General features: G+C 39.1%; 4 protein-coding genes across 6 annotated transcripts; 3 read left to right on the top strand and 1 right to left on the bottom strand.

Moving 5' to 3' along the window:
- Nucleotides 1-3047: 3047 nt before the first annotated feature.
- LOC139287138 (SH2 domain-containing protein 7-like) lies at nt 3048-6626 on the top strand. Its single transcript, XM_070908127.1, has 8 exons — nt 3048-3102; nt 3195-3337; nt 3761-3927; nt 4468-4557; nt 5129-5294; nt 5375-5530; nt 5634-6302; nt 6407-6626. The coding sequence occupies exons 1-8, from the start codon at nt 3048-3050 to the stop codon at nt 6452-6454; spliced, it is 1494 nt and encodes a 497-aa protein (XP_070764228.1). The 3' UTR covers nt 6455-6626.
- A 3404-nt stretch (nt 6627-10030) lies between these two features.
- cib2 (calcium and integrin binding family member 2) lies at nt 10031-16696 on the bottom strand. Of its 2 annotated transcripts, XM_070907536.1 has the most exons (6): nt 16640-16696; nt 15095-15129; nt 12371-12482; nt 10954-11101; nt 10650-10845; nt 10031-10160 (listed from the first exon to the last, which is right to left on the bottom strand). In XM_070907536.1, the coding sequence occupies exons 1-6, from the start codon at nt 16688-16690 to the stop codon at nt 10139-10141; spliced, it is 564 nt and encodes a 187-aa protein (XP_070763637.1). In that variant the 5' UTR covers nt 16691-16696; the 3' UTR covers nt 10031-10138. The 2 variants fall into 2 exon arrangements, with proteins under 2 accessions (XP_070763637.1, XP_070763638.1); XM_070907537.1 differs by lacking the exons at nt 12371-12482; nt 15095-15129 and having other exon boundaries at nt 16640-16690.
- Nucleotides 16697-18202: 1506 nt separating this feature from the next.
- On the top strand, nt 18203-21486 carry lrrc61 (leucine rich repeat containing 61). Its single transcript, XM_070907535.1, has 9 exons — nt 18203-18307; nt 19325-19420; nt 19502-19648; nt 19777-19837; nt 20041-20126; nt 20213-20278; nt 20377-20445; nt 20663-20788; nt 20925-21486. The coding sequence occupies exons 1-9, from the start codon at nt 18280-18282 to the stop codon at nt 21029-21031; spliced, it is 786 nt and encodes a 261-aa protein (XP_070763636.1). The 5' UTR covers nt 18203-18279; the 3' UTR covers nt 21032-21486.
- Nucleotides 21487-22581: 1095 nt separating this feature from the next.
- Nucleotides 22582-27475, top strand: idh3a (isocitrate dehydrogenase (NAD(+)) 3 catalytic subunit alpha). 2 transcript variants are annotated; one of them, XM_070907327.1, is made up of 12 exons: nt 22642-22668; nt 23054-23119; nt 23795-23857; nt 23982-24065; nt 24271-24385; nt 24558-24745; nt 25032-25165; nt 25259-25361; nt 25502-25566; nt 26432-26516; nt 26667-26819; nt 26911-27475. In XM_070907327.1, the coding sequence occupies exons 1-12, from the start codon at nt 22642-22644 to the stop codon at nt 26992-26994; spliced, it is 1167 nt and encodes a 388-aa protein (XP_070763428.1). In that variant the 3' UTR covers nt 26995-27475. The 2 variants fall into 2 exon arrangements, with proteins under 2 accessions (XP_070763429.1, XP_070763428.1); XM_070907328.1 differs by lacking the exon at nt 23054-23119 and having other exon boundaries at nt 22582-22668.
- The last annotated feature ends 89 nt before the right edge of the window (nt 27476-27564 follow it).

Raw genomic sequence — 27564 nt, 5'->3', positions numbered from 1 at the left:
GCCTCCCTCTTGGTGAGGGCAGCATGGGAGATGTAGTTTGTGTCAACGGTGACGTGGTGGACGACGTGTGTGTGTGTGTGTGTGTGTGTGTGTGTGTGTGTGTGTGTGTGTGTGAGGCAGCAGCATCGCTGGGTGGCGGTGTTTGACCAGATGTGCAACTTCAGATACTCCAGCCGGATTCTTCTGTTCTGATGACACTGCACACCGCTCTGTGTATATCCTGTGTATGCACTTTGCCTCCAAGATCCTCCTAAAGAGCAACTTGCAGGCTGGAGACCGCGTAGAAAAATGATGCACAGTGTCCAGAGCAGGTCCACATGGCACCTTCAGTACGCACCCAGGAACCCAGTGGAGGAAGTATTCTGATCATTTACTTCAAAAAACAGTAGCAGCGCCACTCTCGAAAAATACTTGCATTAAAAAGTAAAAGTACTTGTTAGGCATTGTGACATTTGATTAGTATTACTGATGCATTATCATGTAATTTTAACTTTAATGTTGTAGCTGGTGATGTGAAGCAAATTTTAACTGCTTGATACAATTTTGAGAAGTTTAATCTATGACAGTTTTTCACATTTTATAAACAGATCACATGTTTTGTGTGTAAAATCGTAATCTGATAAGTAAATAGGACCGTAACTTTAGCTGTGAAATGAAAGTTGTGGAGTAAAAACAACAACATTTGACTCCAAAATGTAGTGGAGTAGAGGTATAAAGTGGAGCAATTCAAGTAAAGTACCTCAGTACCTTCTGTAAATGTACTTAGTTACATTCCACCACTGTCAACTGTTTTTTTGCTGGAATAATACACCTTAATCTCTTTGTGTCAGTTAGGTTGCGGTAACTTGATAAACAATGTTTAGGTGAATGCACCATGTGACCACAATATAAAACTAAAATAATATAGACTAAAACTGGACTCAACACAGAGCCACGAGATGAGATGAAAATACAGGACCTGCTTTACTTACTTTTGTATTATAGTGGTGCAAATTGCAATTAATCAAATTACCAAAAGCAACTAACTTGTAGTGAACCTGAACCTTTGTGTGGTTTATAATCCATCATATCTCCAATTTTCTCCAATATATCCAAAAGAAAAAACACATCCAAATTATGACGTAGGGAAAAAGAAGAAATACTGACATACAAGATCAGCACCTGAAACATTTCATTACAGTATGTACAGTACATGAGAAAATGAAATGAGTTACTGCTCTTTATGCTGTTTGTAGGAGCTACAGTATATTGCTTAATAAATCAATCTAGTCCACAGCTGTTTTATCACATATTGACATTCACTTAACTATATGTTATTCACAATGTGACTCATACAATAAAACTGAGGTCTATAACAGAACAGAGATTAGCCTGTTCCTGCTGGGCTCAGAGTTCATTCTGGAGCTGCAGAGAAGAACAAGATGTTCAAGATACTTCAGGTTGATTGATGGTTGGATACCTGAACATGCTACAACATGATGCATGTGGGTCATGGAAAGTAAACAGTAGATGACTGGTCTTATGCTTGGAAATACACTTTTTTCTCCATTTAAACTGTTCTTAAAATGATATTGGAGGGTTTTTTAAATCATTGGAATACAGTAAAACCACCAAGTTACATGATTATTTTGGTCAGATTGAACTTTGGCTTACTTTTGGGAGAATTCCGTTGTTTGTGAGGATGCTTGTCTCACCCTCAGGTTTAAAGGAAAGAGTAAGCAGAAGTGGTGTGATTTTTGTTATAATGACATTTTACAGGCGTCAACTGACTTGTGACCTTTTAGAGACCCACATCCCCCTCATAGGTTTTTCTGAAGAAGACTGAAATAAGATCTTAAAGGGCCTTTTTGTCTGTTAACCGTCAGATAACTTTGCTTCCTTTTATACATCCGTTTACCTCACAGCTGCTGTAGATAAAATACACTTCTATGTTGTTCATGCACTGTTCAATGGTTCATCGTCGAATGGATTCTTTACAAACACGGAACCAGTGATAACATTTGACCCCAAACCTCTCCACACCCCCAGAGGAGCACGCAATGACTCACAAAGACATTTAAAACAGACAGATAGCACTGTTGAGATGATGTTGAAATTCTTGCTCATGCTACTGTAGCAATACTTAGTCATACATGGAACATTAGAGTGCAGTTATTGGTTAAATGATGGCAGGGGAGATGGATAATACGCCTATAATTTCTATTATATATAGAGAATTGGAGGGGAAATAGACTTTGTAGACATTCAGATCCACACTGATCACACTTTCAAAGACAGGTTTGATCAGCTGCGTTTAGGGAACGTCAGCAGGATGTCCTCAAAGTTGGATCAAATTTGGGCCAATGTTAACATTGGGGCTGCTGATGCTGAAATCCAGTCTCGTCCCGCTCAGTATGACACAGACTCTTTCTGGTCATTGTCTCTCCCCCATAGGGAGTTCCTACTGCTCACCACTGAGCAGAAACCAAAGGAGATGATTCATGACGACTGTCTCAGCCACAGGGGGAGGGAATGAGTTAGCCATTGTTTGTGACAACCTTCAAAACAAGGCTGGGAAATATCTCATCTCATTAGAGTTTTGTTTATGCCCTCTAAAATCTCTGCATACAAAGCGAATCTTCCCAAATATTTCCACTTGTTTCACACATTTGGATCCGCCTTATCAGCCATGATCCGGATTTATTGCAAACCCAACTGCTGACGCAACTTATCTCCCATTACTACAGTAATCATACAGTCTGTGGGTAAAACATCTCCTCTTGCAAACCAACGCTCTCATGTTCAAACCACAGTTTCTGTACAGCCTACTTTCCATTTCTCTTCAGGAAGCTCTTGCTCTGTTCAGCAGCCCCTCAGCCGTCTCTGTCATGCAAATGAGCTGTATGAACTCTGCCGTGCTGTTGCCGAGCACCATTGCTTTCCAAGCCGGTGGAAAAACGTGTAATTGTAAATGTCATCTGTCTATATCTAGTGTGTTGGGTCGTACTCCCTCAGAACACCTTTGCTTGGAGGTTACAGACTGTTCAGAAGTTGAGAGACGTATTTCAATGTTTGCTGAAATGACACCAGGTTCATATCACACAGCGTTAATCTCAAGGAAAGGTATGTACTCCATCTCAACTAATAAATAGCTATCTGAGCTTTACATTAAACTGAGAATAAAGTGTCATTGTCTAATTTTGATTATTTTCTAGGGATTGAAAGGAATTGCTGCGTACTGCACAGACAACAGAAACCCAGATTTGAGAGGATCTGCCACTTTTCAGGGTCAAGGACAAAGGATCAGAGACATACGAAATCACCCTCCCTCGGGACCTGCCTGACATTTTGCTTCAAGGTAAGTGCTGCTACTAGATCCTCACCTCGCTCACCAGAACTGGTCCTTCACTGCTTTAACATATTAACCATATATCTCCATGCAAAGTAACAGTTTGCCTAACATCAGTGTGACATTACAGCAGAGGAAGTCAATGTAAATAAAAGTCTTGCTGGATGAAAAGGGAAAATGTTAAATTAAATATTGAATATTGTGATTTTAACAGTAAAGAAATATTATACAGTATATGTTAAAACATGAAGTACACACGTGAATGATCAGGTTTTTCCTGCAGCACCAGTAGTAAACTTTTACAATGAGAACACTGAGCTACTTTTAGCCTCTGGCTGACGCCTGGAAAATAAGCAAATTAGATTATTAAAATACAGCCTCGCTGCATACGTTGCTTGTTGTCTTCATCAGCTGTCTGTGTGGCTTGATTAGGACCGGGCGAGGATGGAGCAAAGGGAACCGCCGGTGGATTCTGGTGCTGAAGGGACTGAAGGGAGACTCAGAGAACTGGCTTCAAAGTGGTTCATAGAGACTCAAGTGCCACTCATCGTCCACAACGGCTTCTTCCCCACTTGGTTTCTGGGCTTTATCTCAAGAAAGTAAGTATCCATTGCATCATATGGACAAAATATTTTTTTTCTGTCCTGTTTTTATGTAGAAGTTCCAAATAGAGAGTCGTGACAAATGACCTGCTGCATTTTTAATATAGAGAAGGTGTTTTTTTATTTGTCAGGCACATAAATGTATATGCTTTATTACTTAAGCTCTACTATTTGAAGTGAGAATGTATTAAAGTATAAGTCAGAGTGTATATCAGGTGCAGTGATATTTTAGTAGAGCAGAAATTTAGGACAGGTCTGAAAGTAAGTAGTTTTTCTGGCACCAAAATATACCTTTGTAATGTCTGGAAGATTTCAGATTCAAATGAGCACACCTACATAAAGAGCACAAGGGACAGTTTCGTCAGAACCTGTGTATTGGTAAATGACATGTGACCAAATGGATTTTCCTTTGATACAGTGTAATTTCCCAGATGAATTACGTGATCCGCCTGTCTGTTCCTGTAAACTCAGGCCAAATGGGCTTTTGGGAAACATCAAAAAAGTTTAAATTTTAAATACTCTGTGGTTTTTCTACAGGGATGCTGAAGAAATACTTAGAGAAAAGGAGTTGGGCTGCTTCCTGATCCGTCTCAGTGATAAGGCCATTGGATACATACTGTCTTATAAGTGAGTATTGGTTTTCTATGAACACTGATGATGTTTTTTCAGTGAGCTTATTTGGAAATAAATATAATATCCTCTCTGTCTTTAATGCTTGCTTATAATATTCTTGTGTTATTGCATATATAACTTCACAAATCAATACTGCTTCAACAAGATTTAAAGTACAGCATAGGCATTATCAGTATTGTAAAAACATGTGTGGATTTTGTGCCAAATCCGCTGTAGTTATACTTCTGGGACTGCTTCTAAGACATTAGTTAGCAGATTACTTTATCAGCGGATATCCAAGCTCCAAAAGTCACAAATGGGAAGTTGTTCATTAATTTAACACAGACAGAAACTGTTTTCAGCTTGTCTGAACCACAAATCATATTTCATATGTCATTTTAGCCAAACTCCCATTCAAATTGTTGTCACTTTTCAGCCAAAGGAGCCCATGTTGTTTTGTATTTTTTAAATTGAATTAACTATCTGATTTATGGACTAAAAACTAGACTCGTAATAACATGGGACCAACGAGAATGTGTCTTGAAGAGTCAAAGCTTTAACAAACTTTCTTTTTTTCCTGTTGCAGAGGCAAGGATCGGTGTCGGCATTTTGTGATAAACCAAAGCGAATCAGGGCAGTTTGTAGTCTCTGGAGACACTGAAGGACATGACACGGTCTCTGATCTCATAGAATACTACAAGACGAGCCCCATTCAGCCGTTTGAAGAGTATCTGACATCCTCGTGTTTTGAGGTGAGACAAAACTCCTTATTCACTTTCTTTAAGTAACATTGATCAAGAATGAAGGTCTAACTGGTGTTTCGTTCTTGCAGGCGCTGAATGAAGAGCTGTATGATGTCATCCAGGTTAGCCCTAAAGAACAGCCTGTGGCCGCAGTCAGAACTGTGAAGAACACGCAAAAACAGCAAAGAAACCTGGCCTCAGAGCAGCCACCTACATGGCCACCAAAGAGCAACAGGACACTAGAGGCGAGTACAGTCAATTATTCTAACTAATATGTTACACTGAAAGTGTTACTGTATCGAACATCTCCAAGCTGATTTTAAGAACCTTGCTTGTTTTGTAAAACAGGAAGTACCACCTTTGCCTCGGAGGAGCTGGCTCCTTGAAAGTGGTCCCCTGAACGGCCAGGACGGGGTTTTATATGCTCAGCTCAGGAAGCAATCACCCAGGGAAATACCACGATTCCAACACATCTGTCGGGACGATAACCCGGGAAGAGCTGAGAGATCCACAACTCAGGCCCACAACATAAGCAGATGTAGTCCTCAGTCTGGACCGGACTCTATTTACTCTGAGCTGGACCTGGAGTACAGCAAGAGCAGGTCTCTACCGCTTCTGCACAACAGCTCTGACGGAGAGCAGTCTTACAGGCTGAGTGCACCCCCCCACACGCCACCGAGACTTACCCCCAAGCCTGTCAGACAGGCCACTCGCTATAGCCCACCGCCAGAGAAGACAGACTCGAGCAGCAGCCACCACCCGGAATACATGAGTGACAGTGCTGTCTATCACCTGGCTGGCAGGCCTGGTAGCCCACACACTACATCGTCTGAGGTGAGAACATCATCAGAGCGGCAGAGTGATTCGGTGTACGCTGAGGTCACCAATGAAGCCCTCGTCGACCGCTTCCCTCATGACGACACATACGAGCTGATTCCCGGCCTCGAGGACAAACCTAAACCCAACCATCTGGAGGACATCAAACCCAAAAACAACCACTCATCCTGGGGGTTAAAGGTCAGTAATGTAGTCCAAATCAATTTAATTACTTCATTCTCCAAAAGTTGTATTTAGTTTTCATCCTATTTATTTAATGATGAACTTCCTTAAACCTCCTGCAGAATGATAAATGGAAATGGCTGTTCCCTGAGAACAAGAGGAAATGGTGAAGAGGTTACCAGCTTCTGATGAAAACCTTCACTAATTTTACTCAGACACTACAGCGGTCCTGCCTGATATACACTCTGTGAAAGCTTCTCTTGTATGTATTCAATATGGGCGTACATGTTCATAGCTACTCAAATGATTTTCTGTATTTTTGACGATGCATTTACATTTTCTTTGCCACATGTAAACTAATGAGCTAAATAAAACACAAATTGTACGCTGAAATTTTACAAAACAAATTTACTACTCCATAAATGAGAGATTCAAAGAAAAACTCAATGTATGTGTCAAATTCTCAAATGTATATATATTTATATAAATTCAACTTCAGAGGAAATGGGTGTACTGTGTTTACTACTGATCTCTAAATGTATTTTGACTGCAGGCTGCTACCATCAATGCTGCACTTCATACACAGGAAATTTTATTTGCATACAGATTTCAACGTCTGTATATGACAGAAATGGGGAAGAGGGTCAAAGATGTTTGAATGTAATTTATTATCTTCTATCATCTGCTGCTCTTTTATTTTCTAATTATAGTTTTACTGGTAGTCACTTAAACGACAGTATAATGAATACTTCAAAGGCCTTTCTGTGTACTTTCTGAATGCTTTCCGTGCTCATGGTTATCTTTATAAGCACTTAAATATAGGAATAGCTGCAGTAAATGTTATGTAGAACTTGTAGAGATAAGGTGTTTCCCCTGCAAGTGATGCAAATCAGCATATATCAACCCACTAACATCAAAACATTCAACTTGGAAGATCAATAATATTTTGACATTTCTGTCATTTTCTGTTTCACAGCTTAGATCCAGATGATAAAGAGTCACTGAAAAACAGAAGGAAATGTGTGTTACTTCTTTTAACAGATAAACAAGATGTCATAAGCGCCTGATTGTGTATCACTGGGTTTCTGCACCTGAAAATAACACAAAACGTACAAAAAATCCTTTCACTTATTGGTAACACTTTACTTTAACTCCTTATTTAGCAGGCAGAATATAAAATGATATTGTGTTTATTAATGTATTGGTCAACAATTATGAATTATCCACAGCTAAGTTTATTAATGATTGATAACAGTGTACAAACAAATTGTACTGTGTGTTATAAAACATTAATTTTTCGTACACATGAACAAATCATTCACAGGTGAGTTTTAAACTTTTTAGAAATGTGTTCAAAACTTATGAAGTCGGGTGAAAGCTTGAGGGTTTATTCTCAAAGCTTCTTCTGGAGCTTTCAGCCGTATCTCATGGCCCTCATCAGCAGATTGAGTTTGCTCATTTATCATGGAGAATTAAGACACATATCTGTTTATACACCAGTTATGGAGGCTTCACAGGAGAAGTTGTTGACAAATACATTACACAATGGTTTCTCTGTCTGTGCTTACAACTGTCATAGTGTGTAATAAACCATTTTTTTCATTGTTTATATACTGCTTATAAATGCTAGATAGGGTTAAAATAAAGTATCACCATGTTGCTTATAAATATATATAAAATATAATTTCTATATTATATTCTAAAATATAATAAATATGTAGGAAATATTGATGCAGTACACAGCAGCACCAACTTCCACAATAATCTGTTGACTGTCGTCAGGCTGTGAAAGCTTAAGGCACCATCTTAAATCAGATCAAATTAAAACAGACAAGGTCCCATGGAGGGAAATCAGCATGAGTTTCACACACTGTTTTGTCGCTTTCAGCCTCCGAAACAGTTGCTTACAGTAATGCCTACTTTACAGCCCCAGTATCACATTGCACCAGAAGTGTCTCTGCAGGAATCTTAATTAACAGATGTTCTCTGTGAGACCAGTAATTAATGAAGCCACACAATCAGCACTGAATTGCCCTGAATGTTTGATATGGCCCTCATAAAGCAAACTGGAGATAGTGGGATGAAAAATTAACAGGCGGCTCTGATGACTGCACACTGTTTAAACAGTGTACATACGAACAACCATACCATCCTCCAACGTGGCTCGATTTTGTACACTCATATTATGCTATTATAATCTGCATATGCATATTTGTTTTTTTCTTGTCTGCTGTCACACACAAGATCCAGCCTGAACAAAAAAGAACCAAAGAAACTGTTTCCTCACAGCACACTGTCTGTGCTGGGTTGCTTGTTATGTTGCTTTAGCCTGCAGATAGTAGCCCAATTTCTACTTTGTAACTGTTCTGTATTTGTCAGACTCAGCACCAAGTAACCAGGTCATATTTATTCATTTTGAAGCCATTGCACTTTGGCAAAGATGACTCAGATGTGACTCTTAGCAGATGCACGGCCTGAACGTCTTAGAGACTGATAACAAAATGTTATGCATGTATGGTTTCCCAACATCCACTCGCATAGTATGACTCACCAGTAGGCCTACAACCTCAGCTGAAAACATGAACCGTACCCTTCATATGTACCTGATGCAAATCTGTGTCCAACATCCCAGACACCAGGACCTGTTAATCATCGACCAACATGACCAAGGCCATTTCCTCCAGCTCTCCCGTTGAGATTAACTGTATGTGGGCAGGATGTAATCATGCTTGTGAGTGCTGAGGCAGCTCAACTCCTAATGATCACATCCGGCTTAACAAGTTATTACAGCTCATAAGGTGGGCTATGCAGAGAGGCACACTCCTGATCTTTACTGTGCACACACTCCTTGATCATCATGGGCGGGTGGGTTGAGTTGAACTGGTTATACGAATGGGATATTATTGAACTCATTAAAGTTGCAGGTCAGGCCGGAGACTTGAAATGATTTGTTTCTGGTTAACAAACAGTGAGAGCTCCTGTATTTAAGGATTATTTCATTTTTTTTTCAGTGACAACAAGAAACCTCTCAAATGCATCCACACAAAGTAATTCACTCAGAACACACAGACAAAAAAAGCATTTATTCAAAGTAAGACAAATACCTGAAGTCACATAAAATACTGCAACGTGTGTATCCAAAACATGGCTGTGTGTAATATCTCATGATAATGGCTGAGGCAGAAGATGATAGCTACCAAAATGAGTTGAGATGACAGAGCCCTTCATTTAACTGGAGAACAGTACGATATGATTGTCATCATGTTCCAGTTCCACAAGCGAAAAAAACGCAACCTAAAATGACTAAAAGCAATACACCGCATGTACAAATATTGCATAGCTCATATAAAATATCTGTATGCCCTTAATGTCAATGCTGTGCTTTCATTCACTTCAAGCTTCGTCCTTGTCCTTATAAATACTAAATATCTAGCATGTCATTGTAGGAAGACTTCACCGAGGGTATCTCATGTGCAATATAGGTAGATAAGCATTTTATGCATTCTTGAATGTGCTCAATAAGCAGCAATCCAGAGTCTGGCTCATTTTGGACTTGTTTCATTGACCATTCATAGTCTTTTCTCCCAACAAGAGACCAATCAAGGTCAAGCCCTTTTAGAGGTGGTAAAAGGAAAATAGCAGTGAAGAAATTCAGGGTCCAGGGAATTCAGCTTTATCCAGGGATTTGCTCTGTAACTAAGCAGACTTCACTGAGGCCAGAGAAGACTGATGTATGATTTTTTTTGACGGTGGGAGTGGGAGACAGGCACTGTGCTGTGGCCAGGACGGGGTGCAGGTAGAGTCCTGTGGTTCACCACGCGGCCGAGCTTGGAAACTTGCAACGGAACCCTCTCTCAGATTCGGATATGGAAGGTGCTGGAGCGACAAAGAGAGACGATATGAGGGATCGGCTTTGAAACAGCAGTAGTCATCGTACATGTAAACATACTGACTAACTGCATGTGTGAGTATAAACTCTCAAGAATCATGAATAGATGTGTTCATATTTCAGTGGGGACAGACAGTGGTGGGGACATTTGCATATAAATTAGTGGCTCAGGATTAAAGCTGCTATTAGGCTGACAGTTGAAGATGATTACCAGCCACCTGGGTAATGAAATCTGTAAGTAACCAGGGAAGCACAGCTCACAGTGCTGCAGCATGAAAGGTGATGTATGCATTGTCTGATTTTAGATAGATAGAGATACAGTACATTGATAATTTATTTATCCCTGGGGGGAAATGTGATGTCACAGCGCAGGGTACACAAGCGAACCACACAGTTTATACAATGTATTGGCAACTGCTTTTATATAAACATCATATTAAAACATTATTTATCTGAAGTGAGGTGCATTTAATTACCTTAAAAAGTCAGGAGCCCTAGATATCATATTTTCAAAGTCAGCAAAGGAGAGTTTGTTGTCTCCATCTAAATCCGCCTCCTCGATGGCTTTCTCACACACCAGCACCACCTCCTCAGGAGTCAACTCCTCCTTCGTCAGCTTATTCAGAGTCTTTTCCAGGTCCTCTTTGCACAGGTAATTATCCACATTGAAATCTGTGGGGAACAGGGATTTATAGCAAACACTCACACACACATTTTCATTTTATCGAGTTATGGGAAATTTGAAAAATGATAATGGGTGTTGATGAAATGTATCATTACCGTATATTTTGAAGGCATATATGGCCTTGAGTTCCCTAGGAGCCATTTCACTGAGGACTGAGAACATGTCCACAAATTCATTGAAGCTGAGGTTCCCCATCCCGTCCTCTGAGAAAGACTCTACGATCCTGCTGCGGAAGGGGTTTTCCTATAGATGAGGGGGATAACAGCATTTACAAACATCAATGCAAATGTTGGTACACATTAATGCAAAATGTGACTGATATCTACCATGTGATTTGGATAAGAAAAACAAGTATTCAAAAAATACCCTGGAGGAACTATAGATTTCATGACCTTTTGCTTTCACATGCTGTTGTCAGTTTCACATGTGAGCTGCAGAGGTACAAACTGGTGGGTGTATTCTGCTGATCGTTCAACTGAGAAAGGCTGACTCCCTCTCTTTGCTGCTGTGGTGAAGCCAATATTTTCTTCTCCGTTGCTCAACCATACGTTGCTACTGGGGATTTAATATCCCAGGTAATCAGCTGATTTGGCACAACTTGAAATAAATTCGAACTGAGGGGGAGGCCATCAAAGGAGACTTGCAATCTCACTAATTGTCTACCTGTAAGCAATATAAGTACAGCTGTTGATGGTTAGCATGTTTGAGCTCAGTACAAGCTCAGCAAAAGAAGCTGCAGTCAGCAATCAGCCATCTAAAGCAGTGCAATTTTAACTGCATATCCGAATACATGTCAGCACAGCCTGAATCAGTCCAGTCGACTCAACACAGCTCATTAAAACTGAGTAGGAAATGTATTTATGAAGCTGTAGAGGACTTTGGGTGAGTGGGTGTTATCTGGGCCTCATCAATCCTGCCTGTGGTGGTCTCCATCTTCCTCCTGCCATCCTCACAGGCCCTGCAATCATGTGACAGTTTACCAGGCGAGGGCCAGTTATTCCCAGAGGAAGGACACACAATATATGAGTCTCTGTGTTAAACCTTCGGTGGATAAGGACTCCAAATACGGAGTTGTGTGGTCCTCGTGTCTGGTGTGTCAGAGAAAAGATGAGGTAAACGCGGCTGTGATGTTACGCAGCAAACAATTTCAAACATTTTCTGGACGTTCTTTTCAAATGGCAGGTGCTTAAAAATAGGAGGGAATGCATCAGTCTGGATAGAGAGGCTGAGCGTTTCATGGCACATTAACTTTCATAAGCTCACAGAATGTGGCGTCACACAATCAGATCAGTGATGATGACGGTTAAAAATCAATTCCGTCCTGAGTGTGTATTGATTAGGTGTCTGCCTGCATGAGCAGCGGGTGCCACGTTTGTTTTAGAGTGTCCTTATAGCAAAATCCAAAATAAGAAAACACAACTCTGGTACACGCTGCAGTTGAATTGAGTTTACAAGTTAGTAACACAGGACTTACATCATATTGGAGGTACTGTAAAGACGGATTGGTTTTACCTTTAACTCTGGCATGTTGACTATTAAGGCTAAAGGCAGTTTACAGTCAGGATCATTGGTGTAGTCCATTGGTACAAGATGTGGAGCCAACTCATGGTATCTGCCGTGCAACCTAGAATAGAAAATAAAAACACTTTTTGAACCATTGCACTTTATTCAGAAACAATATACTGAATACTACCAAAAAAACAAACATCCTTACAGAACATGCATTGTGCTATTGATTTATGAATAGTACAGATAGAGTGTAACAATTATGGAATGGACATAAATAAAAACATGACCCCAAATTAATGAAAGATGGGGGACGAAAACATGGAATTAAAAATGCTGAACTTTTGTAACTGGCTGGGATGGTTTTATTGGTGATTATTATCACCAATAATGCGATTATTCCTCTTTTTAAGCTTTCTCTCTTTCTCTCTCCTGTCCTTCTCTTATCTTGCACTGTGAAAACCTTGAATTTTATGTCATTCATTATCGAGAATAATACCAATAAACTGCACGGAGGCTGTATGAATGATAAACACATGATGTCGGGGAAAGTCGGTGCTTATCTACGGCCCCCTGTTCACTCTGTCCTTTCACTAATCCTGTCATGGCGTACCTGCGTTGCCAGAGCAGAGCCATTTATCAGCAGGGACACTGGTTTTAGAGGACACACTCATTACAATTAAATTAGATAAACCTGTCAAAATGATGGAGTTTCATTGGTACACTGCAGCAAATGAACGGGTAAACCGGCAGTTCTAATGTACCATGACCCTTGAAAGTGTTTGGATCGTGCAGCTTCTCCAAATTTGATGATGTCAGTGGGCCTACTGCCAAAACTACTGCACATTTGAAGACTCAAAAACACTGAAATGTTATAATCTTGTGTTAATGCTAAGATATGACGCAAGGCTGAAAGGATTCAAATCAGTGACCTTATGACCATCAGTGATCCGTTCTTTTGATTCTCTGCGCTGTAACCGCTGCAGCTGGGGACAGAAACAAGAAGTGTTTTATGAAGGTCATAAAGTGTAGGACCCAATTACGCCCTCTGCTGATTGTCAATTTTGTGTCCTATCCACTGATGACCTTGGAATTAAAGTTAATTCAATATCACTGAGGAGGTACGTGCACAGTATTTAACACGTGAAAAGGGGGAGAAAAATTACAAATGCTTTGCTTTGCAGAATAATTGGGGGGGGAAAACACCCTTGTTACACTTAACCTGTCTTCAGCATACTGTGACCACTTCAGTGAAATGTTGGGGTGGGTATTGCTTTGGTTTTAAAATAAGGCAACAAACAAGCATCTGTTGAATTTTAATCTTTCATGAATTCATTATAGTTTGTCATTTTAGATGCAATGTTTAAATGCAGCACAGGACACACATGCCTGCGATGTCTTATAATAATTTCAAGAGCAGCCTTTACTGCACATACATTGTATGGGCAAATCGACCCAAAGTTCCTGCGTGCATACAATCACACAACTGTTATCCTTATCTAATCTGGATAGCAGCTTCCTTGAGTATCGGCGTTTAATTACTTTAAGTGGCTGTTTATCTTCCAACATCTAGAACTACTGATAAAAGATACTGAAACGTGATCATCATTGGTCAATTTCATTAAAATGAAAAGTGAGCGATTTGTTTAATTCATGCCCGTCATGAAGGGGCTGAGTGACAGGAAGACAGAAATGAGTCACGCTACCCAATGAGTCATGATACTTTGTGCAATCACTGAGAGTAGATTGATATTTATTTCATTTTTTATGTGTTGAGGCCGCACATGTCGAAAGAGGTAGAAACGCGACACTTCATTGGGTGGCACTGAAAACAACACCACAGACACAAGGTCAACATGACTTTCAAAGGTCTAGGTAACATACTGATACTGCTGCGGGACAAACCTTCAAGATCTTCACCGACAGAAACCTGAAAATCTTATCACACGTACCAGCAGTCGCCATGAGCAATGAACATACTGATCCTTTCATAGATGTTATTAAATGTGTCTGGATTGGCTGTTATGCTGCAGCCTGTTTGTATTTACTGGGATGTTTAGTTGATGTGGAGATATAAGGAGGTAATAAATAGGTTGGATGAGAGGAGCCACTAACAGATAAATGGTAATATACTAATTCTATATTTAAAAAATGGCTGTGTTCCTTTAGCTTTGGACTCTTAGCTTCACAAGGTTTGTATTATCTGATACTTCATAAAGTAAACCTATTAACATTAACAGACACCAATAAAAACATTATTTAGGTTTTCTGACTGATACTGACACAACACAAAACATTGCATGTGCACAGATTAAAATAAAAAATAATATATATTATATATTATGGTGCCTTATATGCCAACATGCATTATTTCCTCTATACAGTTGTGACAGCACATACACCACCTAAAATGACAAACTTGTGCTCAATAATGGATCACAACATTTGATTGATTTCCATTTCAAATTCAATGTCGTAAATCATTCTAATCAATGACAATCTGCAAACCTGTGCTCCTAATCAACCAACACACACGTGTTATACTCCAAGTAACTGTTCCAAGTAATAATGTACTGAACATTCAATGAAAACACATTCAATAGTTTTATAGGGCTCATGTTATCTTAAGGCTGTAAGTAAGATGACATTAAGTACAAAGTACAACAAGTATTTTTTTTATCTTCCCCTTTTTGAACAGTGTCCAAATATTACACATCATAAAACTCTTACCGCAGAATTTCTTTGCGGGTGAAAAACGTACAATCCTGCAATGAGAGAAAAACAACATGTCAAAACACAAATATGACAAATACTGAAGTTTGATAAAGGACTGTAGTGTATCACAGATTGTTTAAGGTAGAAGAAACATTTGCATCTCCTATAAAAGGCCTAAAAACACGCTCAATGACACATCTGTGAGTCATACAAAATAACACAAGGTTTCTCTGAAGTCATGTGAACAACCCTCCCTATGAACGCTTGTCGAGGTGTCTGGTGTCTCTTAAACGATGATGTGGGTGTTGTCACCTGCCACTTGCAGTAGGAACGATGAGGCAAAGGGAACACGATCTGCTGTTGTCTAACATGGATGTGTTGGCACACACATTATCCAACAGCCCTACTGGGGGTATTTCATTAACATTTTCCCTTGTATCTATTCTGTCTGAGCTGTGCTCCTGAGCGTGAGAAGCAGAGCGCTGCCAGCTGAGCTCTACAGAAGATGTGATTAACAAAAAAAAATACAGCTTTCCTGGGAGCCCTCTTCACAAGACAAAACAGACATTACATTACATAAGTAAAGCCTGCACATAGACAAGGTAGGTAGACAAGTGGCTCAGTAAGTTGAATTGGGTGTTATATCTTAACTATTTGATCCCAAGAGGGAAATAGGCAAACAGAAAGCAACAGTATTCTAATAAGGGTTTTCAAAGAGTAGCCGCAGTAACCAGAGAGGCTCTTGAGAACTAAACTGTCTCCTGAGAGTAGAGTTTCACAGCATATCACACTGGCTTGGCATCAATTATTAAGTCCACGCCTAATCACATGATAAACCTGTGCACATGAAGATGTGTTTCTTCACAGGAAAACCTGGATTATTGTTACAGGGAACAAAAGGTCAGATCTTCTCAGATGGAGGCATGATGAACACAAGATCCTCCAGTTTGCAATGAAATCAAAACCTTCTACTACTCTCACATATCAAGACGATGTAAATATTTAAACAGTGGAGTCATAACTGACCACACTTCAGGAGGAAATTGATTATTGCCTATCATTAATTGATGGGGACCAGGACCAGCTGCTTGCATTAGATTGAGGTCAAGTGGTATTAATGATCAAGACAGAAAATAAGCACTTGCTTTTCTCTCTACCTCACACAATGTTCAGTACGTTTGGCATTTACCCATTAAATCCAAGACACATGGAGTTTCACTGTCAGGAGTGACCGGGTCGATATCAGGAAAAACAAAGATACATAGTGATGTATGATAATAATAGTCATGGAATATTAATAAAAGGTCATTGAAAATGCATGAATTACAATGATGTATAAGCATCGTTCTTTACGCCCTTTACTCCACTTTATCCTTCCTTTCACAAACATGTATACTCTTAATATTTTTTATGAACTGAACTAAACTTAAGATTTGTACTGTAGATCATCATTTACATACAGAGGGAATCTGAATTATTACAGGACGTTATTTTATGCTTTAACATGATTTTTCTTGGACATCTATCCCCAACATGCTGGACACGGTCATGCAAGCTTACCTGGTAGGCATCAAGTTGCTCGTCGGTAAATATTGTTTGCTTATTCCCCATTTTAATCAAATCCTTTGTTGCGTGAACACATTCACAGCACTGAACGTCCGAAGCCTTTTCTCAATGAAAGGCATTTAGGGGGTCCTCGGAGACAAAGTCTCCACACAGGACGGGTCGACGACGTTGCAAACTCTTAAAAAAGGTTGTTGTTGTTGTTGTTGTTGTTGTCCTCACAGCAGATGTCCGCCATGCCTGCAAAAGAGGATGCATAAAAAAACACGAAAACGGTAGCAGGGAAAGTAGACCAGTGTCCAGTTGTGTCGGAGCCAGTGGAAGTTGTCTGCGGAGTCCAAGACCTGCAAACTGATCTGCTTCTCTGTAAGCACCCAGCTGCTGTCCACCGGAGACACACCAATAGGAACTCAGGTAAATAAATAAATAAATAAATAAATACATGTGAACTACAACTAGCGGTTAATGAAAATGCTTCCTTGACTAGATTGTGGGGCTGCTTAATGTTGATAAAACTCATATTCACCCCCTCTGACATCATATGCAATTTAATGCTCCAGCTTCTTTGTGTGTGCCAGTTGTAGCCTATATTATTTTGGGTGAAGAAAAGAGGGGTGTGATGTGCAGTAGTGATCCTTTATTATTATTGTTATTGTTGTTGCATTAACTGTTTAAATTTAAAATGAAGTTAAGATTTATGTAAATGTATGTGCACCATTTGTACTGTTGGGTCATTTAATCTATAATGCATCATATTTTATAAACTGATCACACGTTTTGTTTGTAAACTTTTAATTGAATTAAGAATGGTAACTTTATTATTAATATTATTCATATTTCCACCTGAAATGTAGTGAAGCACAAGTATAACGTACAATATTTCCTTCTGAAATGTAGTGGAAACATACAGTAGCATCAAATGTAAATACTAAAAGTGCAACTTTGTACTGACGCACAGTAAATAAACGTGGTTACTTCCCATCACTGGTAATGTGTACAAGCACTAACACAACCATAAAAACATGCATGATTATGGCACCCAGACACTTTCCTTGAATCCATTTTCCATATTTGTCTTTTCAAAACAAATTAACTTCTATTTCAGTAGCATATTTGTGTGGGATATTTCACCCCTGATTGGATTAGACTTTGCATGCTCATTTATGTATTATCCTTTTGATTTAATTACTACTTAGTTTTTTGTTTAGTTTTTTTTACAATTATTCGGAGTTAACTACCACAGATCCAATATTAAACCCCATAGAGGAATAATTTCCATCATTGCTGTTACAAGAACAAAACTTTTAATTGACAGAGAACCTGTTGCAGGAAAGCAACAACTAACAACCACTGGAACCATTTTTGCAGCCACGTCTTCATCTTCCAGCGCCCTCTAACACTGTGCTGCCTCTGTCTAGGCTTTGTGCTGTGCTGGACTGCAGAGACTGAAGTCCGTCTCATCCACCTGCGTGCTATTGCAGCACAGCAGTATAGTGAGCGTGTCCTGCCCGCACCCCAGGACAGATGCCAATTTCACATTTCCCCAAGTAATCACAGCCTTGCCTTTCCACGACACTGGTTAAAATCGTCGCTTTTTATTGCGATAGGTGGCTTTCTAAGTCGCAAAGTTGCCCACGATGGACTCTAAGCGAGATAAAGACCAAGGTAAGTTGTGATGGATAGCTTGTTGCTACGTCGCTACGCTAGCCACTAGCGGCTTATGCTAGCTAGCTGTGGCTTTAAGCTAAGCTGTAGCTAACAACGTATCGTCCGTTACACAACATCTTACGTATGCCATCATCAGAGGAAAAAAAGACCATTACTTATTACCATTTCATTAAACAACCCACCCACTTTCATCTGGTTGAATCATCCTCATGAAATTACGCAGCCGCTGCCTCACTACGCCCAGAGCTAAAATACAGGTAGCTACCAACATTAGCTAAAAACATTTAGGCTACTGGTGGCTGACTGTCAAGCTAAGCTAAACACCATCACCTTTATTTCTGCAGGTGTGAACATGTGAAAGATATGTGTTTGGTGGCCCTACTTATCCCACCCACGACCATTTCCCCCATTTTGCAGTGGCGTTGTTATACTGCCCCCCGGTCCGTATATAATTTACATATAAAGTAAATGATGTAAAATGTAACAGGATGAAATGGAAAAAATAGAGCCCAACATCATTATTTCTGGTTAACCCGATGAGTCTTTTCTTTGAGTGACGCTGTTCTCCGCAGGGAATCAGTGTTTCATTTGTGCAGGCTCGTGAAAGAGTATTCATGTGTAGTTAGAGAGTTAGGGGCTGATTCTGCCTTAGGAAATTAAATCAAATATAACTTACTCCGTTGTTATTCATGCATGCAGCTGGCGCGATAATACCATCACAGGCTAAACACAGGACAGCACGTCCGCCTGTTTGTGACCCTTTCCTCTGGAGCCGGCAGAGGAACAGCCCAGTGTGCTGCCAGATATGAAATTCATGGTGTGCTCGAATTGGTATTTTCTATTTAGGGATGATCGCATGGGTTATTTGATTGTTCCAGCCTAAAATGAACAGACATAATGCTTGCAGCATTGCTCTTTTGCAGCGCTGACTCACAAATAAGGAGTCTGTGATTGTGTTGCATATGTAAGAGTAGAAATTGTTATGCTGCAGTCTTATTTCTCTGATTCTTTCAGATGCAGACTATGAGAAGATAACTGCTGTGCTGCTCAAGTCACGTACAGGAGAATTTGATTTGGAGTCAATACTGTTTCTCAAATTGAGAGGTCTTGGTAAGGTTTAATTAATATACCACTATTTAAACCTTCAAAAATGGCATTATTGTTTCTAATAATTTATTTTATGTCTTACAGGAACACATGATCTTGGATGCATTGGGGAGTGTATGAATTTGGAGAGACTGGACCTCTCTGGAAATAACATCACAAATATAGCACCTCTCGCATCTCTTCGGCTTCTTTCTGTACTCAATTTGTCTGCCAACAGGATTTCCAGTTTAGGTATGATTTCAGGAGCAACGTATTCTTTATTTCTGTGCTGTATATTCATATTCACTTATCAAGGAAGTCTCAATCATGAATAGAATTCGATTTTTGTGAATGTAATGTTATTGCTTTTGTAATTTCAGAGCCCCTGCGCAGTTGTGACAATTTACAGAACTTAAACGTGGCTGGTAATATCATATCCAGGTATCACTATATAACCATTGACCAAGTGCTTACCCTAGATGAATAAGAATGGGAATATGTCACTAATTATAATGTTGAATACATTGCATACAAAATAATAAATGTCAAAATAAAATGTTTCGCTACTCGTGATCATATTTTTGAGAGCAATATTCTGAATTTGTTGTGTAAAATCATCTCTTATCTGTCTTGTTTTTCAACAGCATTGAGAACTTACACTGCCTTCAGTCTTTGCGAAAGCTAGAAAATATACGTTTCAAAGACAACACCTACAATTACACTAATCCAGGTAATTTTTATTATTTATATTTCTTTGAAAACAATCCAGTGGATGGAAACTCTTGATAAGTGAACTCACAACTTTCTCTATGTCAGTGTGCAGGAACGCAGCATATAGAACCATAGTTCTTGAGATGTTCCCCAACATCAAGGTGCTGGATGGTAAGATTTCTTTTCTTTCCATTTGGTCTTTTGCATAGCATTAATCACTAGACTGTTAAATGTGTCCCTGTATTTTAAAAAGAAAATTTATATTGTAGGTGAAAGAGTGGTCGGACGTGGGAGTGACTTGTATCAATTATGCAAAGACATTGATGATACCATCAAAGGTACATTTGTTAAATTGTGTGTTATTGTATTATGACTGGTAACTCCTCATTACACTCCATTTGTCAGATTAAGTTCAGTTGTTGGAGTATTTATCTTACATACACAATCCTCCATTAGGATCACTGACATGTCTGTGATGTCCTGGTGTGCTTGAATAAATGTTTTCTTTATTCAAGTAAAATATTCCTAATGTGTTTTTCTTACTTTAATGTTTAGCTGGTTTATACAAGAATGGACAGCTTGTTGAACATCCTGATTGCAAACCTTGGGTCGAGGATAGTTACTGGGAGATAAAGAGATCAAACAATGCCATTATTGAAGAAGCCTACAAACAGTTTAACGGTAAGAGGTTCTCTGCAGGGCCATATATACATAAAAAAATGTGTTGCATGTGATCTAACCTGTTGTCAACTGAACTATGTTGTGTATACAGTGTGGTATCCTATATAATCCTTCTCCTACATTTCTTTTTCTCCAGATGTTCTTCATGAATGCAGACTCCTCAACAACAGAGCCACTCATGTAATTTCGCAAACTGAAAGATCTATGAGCCTGAAGAGGCAGCCAAAGCAGTACGCCATCTGAGTTTGGCTGTTTTGAACACGTTTGTGTGCAACATTTAGCAACTTTTTATTGTATGATAAACCATGACTAATGTACTGTAGGATTTTCAAATTACTAAGCTTTATCCAAATGCTTGATAAGTATCATTGTGGGACACACATGCTCTGTGTTGCAAGTGTGAGGCATTTGTTGAAATTGCATTGCATCCTATGCATTGGGTAACTGACGATACATGTAAGTGGTTTGAAAACCTTTATCCATGCTGACACCCCTCAGTTTGGTTCAAAGATGTCTTTACTTGCACAGTGTGCATTTTGTACCATGTTGTAGCCTGCATTTATGCTGAGAGCTATGCTGCTTAAGAATTTCTATAGGTTTAAGTAATTATGAGCTTTTTCCATTTTGCATTGCTGGATAATTGTGGGAGTTACTGTGTCCCATGCTTTCTTTGTAAGTTGAACTTTTGCAAAAAGTGATTGAATGATTGTTTCAGCTGTTTCTACTTGTTTTATACCATAAAGTTTATTATGTGTACTATGAACTTGTGGAAAATGCTATGCTTATAAAGGTGTACTTTGATGTTTGATTTTTACTCCTATGTACAAAGTCTAATTTGGGACAACTGATATATACTATTACAGTGTTTGCACATCCAGAGGCAAAGAACGTGTATTAATGACGTGGCTTCAGGGAAAGAAATAAGCAACCTGTAGAAGTCCTACATGGTGGAATTTGTACACTCTCAGAAGCAGTGCACTGGCGCCACTTGCTGGTGGTAACCGTCCAGGAAAACTATCTGAATCCGCTTTATTGGCCAAGTATGTGCACACATACAAGGTATTAGACTCCAGTTTTAAGTTGCTCTCAGTGTTGCACACAGTTCCAAGACCAATTTACAGGAAGGTAGAAATAGACATATAGCAAAGACAAGGACAAAGCTGCACAAAGATGCACAGATGAATATATATTTAAAGAAAAACATCAATGACCAACAACATTGTGCATATACAAGTTAAGTATTTCTATAAATTGTAAACAAATACAAATAGTGCAAAGAAATAAATATTGAATAGGTAGTGTAATCGATTACTTTATATTCATGAAGAGATTGGTTATGTACAGTATATGCATGTATACATGTCTATATACAGCGTGCAGGATTTATGTTTGATAATGGATGATGTACATGTGAGGCACCCCATGTACCAGGCCATCCATACTACCGACAAACAATATATCGTTAGCCCGTTTATGGTAACACATATCCTTTTTTCTCTGAGAAGCTCGCATTTACATTGTGTGGTATTACTCGAGACTAAATATAAAGTCACTCCCCTAAATCTCAGTGTTAATCCCGGAAGACGGTGAGAGCAAAGGGAGCCCAACCTTTAACGTTGCAATGTAAAATTGGTCAATATTATAGAATACATTAAAAGAGTGCATACTTGAATGTTACTACTACAAAATAATAAAAACTCTCAAGAATCGTTACGTTATCTAATGTGTGAATGTATTTAATAAGGGTTTATTTCAGGAAATAAAATCGTCCAGAACGGAAATCCGCTTTGTACTGTGGTTAGCTTGACAAGTGCTGCTGCTGCTGCTGCTGCATCGACCTTGGCTGGTTTAGGATGGCAGGGAAGGCTTGGAGGTCAGCGGTATGTACGGGAAAAATATGTAAATCGTTCTTATGAATTGCATCAAACACAGGGCAGTGTGTTTCACTTCATCGGCCGATGTTAAGTTGTTAGACTGTCGTTGACACAGTCAAAGACTGCAGGCATACCCGAGACAGTACCTACCCAGATAACTAGCTAGCCGCTAACGCATAGGCTACTTGCTTGTAGTTACTATAGCAACCTGACTCTTGGGCTAGCTTGCTAGCATGTGACGGAAAGAGTAGTTGGCTAGCTAGCTACCTGTTTTCCTTTATCGTGCATTGTTGTAAAAGTTAGTTTACAGCGTCTTGCTCAATTTAACTCTTTCTATTAAAGTTAGTTACATTATGGCAACAAATGTCTAAGAAATATCCCTCATCTACAGATTCTTAATCTACTAAAAAAGTGGGGTTTATCGCTCAATGGCAACGATAAAATCAAGGCACAGGAAGTAAGTTAAGCATACCTTTTAAAACGCTGACTCTCCTCCTGCAGTGCGTTAGGAGTCAGAGCGCCTTTGCTATTGTGTGCAATTTCTGCAACTGAGCTAACCTATGTACCGTAAGGTATCAGACGTGCTTCAAATCTAAAGGAGACCTCTTGCCTCGCTTTTCCTGTTGGTCATACATTACAACATTCAATTTGCCATCTAAGCTAGTTCTTATTTGCCCATGCCCTTGTTGCAGGCCTTTTTGGGGTAGTGTTTGGGCCCTTGCCCCCCGCCCATACACTACACTCTCTGGGTGATGATGTTTATCATCAGCCAAGGCTAATTCATTTGTTTATAGTCTACAACTGAACATGCCAACAGAAAATTGCCTTTTCAACACAGCTAACATGCTTTTTAACAAGGACTGACAACTCCTGCTGTGAACTGCAGTCTCGTCTTCCAGAGTGTCCTTTGCAGATTGCTCTAAAAACATGCTTATCTATCTATCTATCTATCTATCTATCTATCTATCTATCTATCTATCTATCTGGTTTTCATGTTCTGGTTTACTAAAGTGTAAAGTACAAGGATTGGTAACAGTAATTAAGTTATCTGACTGTATTTATGCTGTCGAAGTGAAACAGCTTGTATTAGGGTAAAGTGTTTGATTTGTGCCTGGGCCTTTTTGATTGCCAGGTGTCATGGGTGGTTGGAGCTTTGAAGAAAGACACTCTACAGCCCAGGACGTTCATCCGTGGGGTATGTATCTTTCCTCTAGAGCTACAGTAACATTTTCTTGAAGATTTTGATGTAACTTTTTGCTTGTCACTGCTTGTTATCTCTGAAGTGCATAAGTACATAAGAACTTTGTTCTGCCTTACAGATTCAAACTGTCACTTTAATCCCTGGGGATGGAATTGGTCCAGAGATCTCCACTGCTGTTATGAAGATCTTTGAAGCAGCTAAAGTTAGTTGTGGAGGAGCAGAAAAATAACATCATTGTTCACCAGGAACATGAACCAGAAAAATTGTTTTTGACATTGCAACACACATTTCTATTACTCCAGCATTGACACTCAACAAATAAAATCAGAAACCCAATTAAAGTTTTTAAAAAACTGCTTAATGTAAACTAATGTAGTGATTTTTCTGTACATACACTTTTGATCTAGGCACCTATTCAGTGGGAAGAAAGAAATGTTACAGCCATCCAAGGACCTGGTGGCAAATGGATGATCCCTCCTGATGCCAAAGAATCAATGGACAGGAACAAAATTGGCCTAAAAGGTAACCTGCTTAATACGCTTAAAATACTAATGGGATTAATTGGCAGTAAATTATCGCTGATGGTGACACGCTCATACATAGTTTTTCAAGGGACTAGTAACTAATCTCTCTATCCCAGTAGCTTAGTAACTAGTAACTAGTAAATCACTTTGAATTACTTAACAATCCACAGGTCCTTTGAAGACGCCAATAGCTGCTGGCCATCCCTCTATGAACCTGCTGCTGAGGAAAACCTTTGACCTCTATGCCAATGTACGCCCCTGTGTGTCCATTGAGGGCTACAAGACCCCCTACACTGATGTGAACCTGGTCACCATCAGGGAGAACACTGAGGGAGAATACAGTGGGATTGAACATGTGGTAAGACCCTTTAACAACACATTATTTTCCTAGTTGTTACTAATTATTGTTTACAGTTTTATTCTTTTGACCTTTTAGATTATTTCCTCACTGAGTCAACATATAGGCCTATTTCGTTTCCTTTAGATCAAAACATTGTATCTCATTGTCTTTTTTGCTTCCCCAGCATAGACACCTTTTGATATTTAGGAATATAATTGTTCACATTTTGTTTTTGAAATCACTCAAACACTATTTATAGTTTCCAGATTTTACCTGAATCTTTCTTGGATTTGTATATTTTCAGATTGTTGATGGAGTTGTACAGAGTATTAAGCTCATTACAGAGCAAGCCAGCCAACGCATCGCAGAGTATGCTTTTGAATATGCCAGAAATAATCAGAGGGCCAGTGTTACTGCCGTTCATAAGGCCAATATTATGTAAGTTGTATTCAGTACAATTTACTAAGTAAGTCATTTTAAAGCTGTTTTCTAAAATTAAATGGTTGTCCTCTGTTGACATTTTTTTTGCAGGCGCATGTCAGATGGGCTTTTCCTACGAAAATGTAGAGAGGCTGCTGAAAAGCACAAAGATGTCAAATTCACTGAGATGTACTTGGATACTGTGTGCCTCAACGTAAGTCCCAATAGCTTTTGTTATGAATTTGTTTAGTGTGTGTGAATGTTTTAGTTGGATAAGAAGCAATATTTTGTCAGACATTTTACATATTTAACGTTCCTGATTAGTAGTGGCATTGTTTATACCTGTTTTTACAGATGGTACAGGATCCCACACAGTTTGATGTATTAGTGATGCCAAATTTGTATGGAGACATCTTGAGGTAAGATAAATGGCATGTTCTCTGTAATTTCTGTGCATCATTAAATTGCACCAAATAGCAACATATTGTCGTGGTTGATTTTCTTCTCCTTGTTCAGCCTTCAATTACTTTAAATAAATAACCACTTTCAGGTTCGTAGAAACCAAACTGTGAGATACAGAAGAACGAAACTCTCTCCTTCATTTAGTACAAAGTAGTTTATTCTTCAGATTGCAGAAAGCACAGTTCAAATCTGGATTACAGGGGTCTAGGTTCAGAATGCAGGACAACAACCATTTTTCCGGCATCATCTTTTAAACCTCACAGTCCCCTTCCATTCTACGCTGTCCCTGAGGGGACACGGTGCTCGTGATTTATCAATCAAACGCAAAACTCTCTGATTGGTATGATGTTAGAGACATAAAAACATGCATCATTACAATTGTTTACTAAAAACAGTAACTCTGTATTCTCAGTGCTTCATATTTTCTTTGATGACAATATAACACTTCTAGTTTATAAACTGATTATGTTCTGAAGACAAAATTCATTCAACAATATTTACTTTGCCAGAAAACCAAAGCAACCCTAATCCAAAGTGTGTTAAAACCAGGAGAATAGTGCTGACTGGGTGGATTCAACCAGGCAGAATATTAACAGAAAATACTTTTGTGTAACAATGAAAAAAAACTTAATTCAGAATATTTGGGTTAACCTTAACTGTAATAATCAGTGATACTGAAAATGTTATGGCAAATTTGTGGCCCTGATGTCTGTCTGCATCAGTTCAAAATGATGTGCCTATGTACATGAAATCGAATTAGCGAGGTCAAGGTGTATGCACAAGAATAAATCTAAAGGTAACTGTATGTGTTTACCATCACAGTGATCTTTGTGCTGGACTGATTGGAGGTCTTGGAGTGACCCCTAGTGGAAACATTGGCGCCAATGGTGTTGCCATATTTGAGTCGGTATGTTCTTTTTATTCCCATTTGTCAGACTCACAGACTTTTCCTCACAGGTTTCACAAGTACTCCCATGATCATAGTTTCACAGTAGAAATTAGATTTTTATAGAAATGTCAACCATGATGATGGATTGTGATTAACTTCTCCTGTCAGGTTCATGGAACTGCCCCAGATATAGCAGGAAAAGACATGGCCAACCCCACCGCCTTGCTGCTCAGTGCGGTCATGATGCTGCGGCATATGGGCCTGCACGGCCACGCCAAGAAGATTGAAACTGCCTGCTTTGACACCATTCGAGACAGACAGGTAATCTACTTTTCAAGAAATTAAAACATGCAGTTTTGGTGGTAATATCTTCCCATTCTGATTCATAATGCTTTTGTTATCTGTCTTCAAGGTTCTTACCAAAGACCTGGGAGGAAACTCAAAGTGCTCCGAATTTACTGAAGCAATATGTGAAAGAGTGCGGAATATGGGCTGAAAGGATGCTAAAGGGGCTGTGTTAATTGTTAGGGTTTAGATCTCTTTAATTCATCATGCCATGTTGTATCTGCACATTTTAAACCAAAATAGGTATATTTAAAAGAAAACTCAGGAGTTTGAGATCCTGAATGTTTTATTATTTCTCTCAGCACACTTCAAAGCACTGTCTTAAAACTCTTGACCAGTTACAGTTACTGTATATGTGATATATGCATTTTATTCCTAAACTGTTTAATCTGTGGTGGATGTTGTCTATTTATTGGCTGAATTTGGCCTCTTGTCTAATGTATTGTGTTTGTGGATACATTTCACATTTATGCAGTTAAAGAAAATACTGATTGGGGCTTTAATGATTTAAGCATAATTAAGCTTCAGCAACCTGAAACTTGCACATGTTTTGCACTAAGTCTTTTTTTTCATGTCATGCTGTTTCTTGCTGCAAATATCACGAAAGTATAAAATAAGTATTACAATGACATCAGAAAGACTTTTCATTCATTCATTATTCAGTGTTATGCAAATCTGCTATTATAATGACCTCTGATGAGATTCCTGGTGAAAGTTATGT

Source organism: Enoplosus armatus, chromosome 6 (assembly GCF_043641665.1).
Source record: "Enoplosus armatus isolate fEnoArm2 chromosome 6, fEnoArm2.hap1, whole genome shotgun sequence".
Classification (NCBI taxonomy): domain Eukaryota; kingdom Metazoa; phylum Chordata; class Actinopteri; order Centrarchiformes; family Enoplosidae; genus Enoplosus; species Enoplosus armatus.
The sequence above is the reverse complement of the archived record's forward strand: the minus strand, read 5'-3'. Positions and strand labels throughout refer to the sequence as shown.

Excerpts from the sequence above, each read along its gene's own strand:
- idh3a (XM_070907327.1), top strand. The coding sequence starts at position 22,642 with ATGGCAGGGAAGGCTTGGAGGTCAGCG. Across the intron at positions 23,120-23,794 it reads ATAAAATCAAGGCACAGGAA|GTGTCATGGGTGGTTGGAGC; the intron begins GTAAGTTAAGCA and ends TTTGATTGCCAG. Across the intron at positions 25,567-26,431 it reads TTGTATGGAGACATCTTGAG|TGATCTTTGTGCTGGACTGA; the intron begins GTAAGATAAATG and ends TTACCATCACAG.
- cib2 (XM_070907536.1), bottom strand. The coding sequence starts at position 16,690 with ATGGGGAATAAGCAAACAATATTTACCGACGAGCAACTTGATGCCTAC. Across the intron at positions 15,130-16,639 it reads AGCAACTTGATGCCTACCAG|GATTGTACGTTTTTCACCCG; the intron begins GTAAGCTTGCAT and ends CTCTCATTGCAG. Across the intron at positions 10,846-10,953 it reads ATATGCCTTCAAAATATACG|ATTTCAATGTGGATAATTAC; the intron begins GTAATGATACAT and ends TGTTCCCCACAG.
- lrrc61 (XM_070907535.1), top strand. The coding sequence starts at position 18,280 with ATGGACTCTAAGCGAGATAAAGACCAAG. Across the intron at positions 19,649-19,776 it reads CAACAGGATTTCCAGTTTAG|AGCCCCTGCGCAGTTGTGAC; the intron begins GTATGATTTCAG and ends TTGTAATTTCAG. Across the intron at positions 19,838-20,040 it reads GCTGGTAATATCATATCCAG|CATTGAGAACTTACACTGCC; the intron begins GTATCACTATAT and ends GTTTTTCAACAG.
- LOC139287138 (XM_070908127.1), top strand. The coding sequence starts at position 3,048 with ATGTTTGCTGAAATGACACCAGGTTCATATCACACAGCGTTAATCTCA. Across the intron at positions 3,338-3,760 it reads GCCTGACATTTTGCTTCAAG|GACCGGGCGAGGATGGAGCA; the intron begins GTAAGTGCTGCT and ends TGGCTTGATTAG. Across the intron at positions 4,558-5,128 it reads GGATACATACTGTCTTATAA|AGGCAAGGATCGGTGTCGGC; the intron begins GTGAGTATTGGT and ends TTCCTGTTGCAG.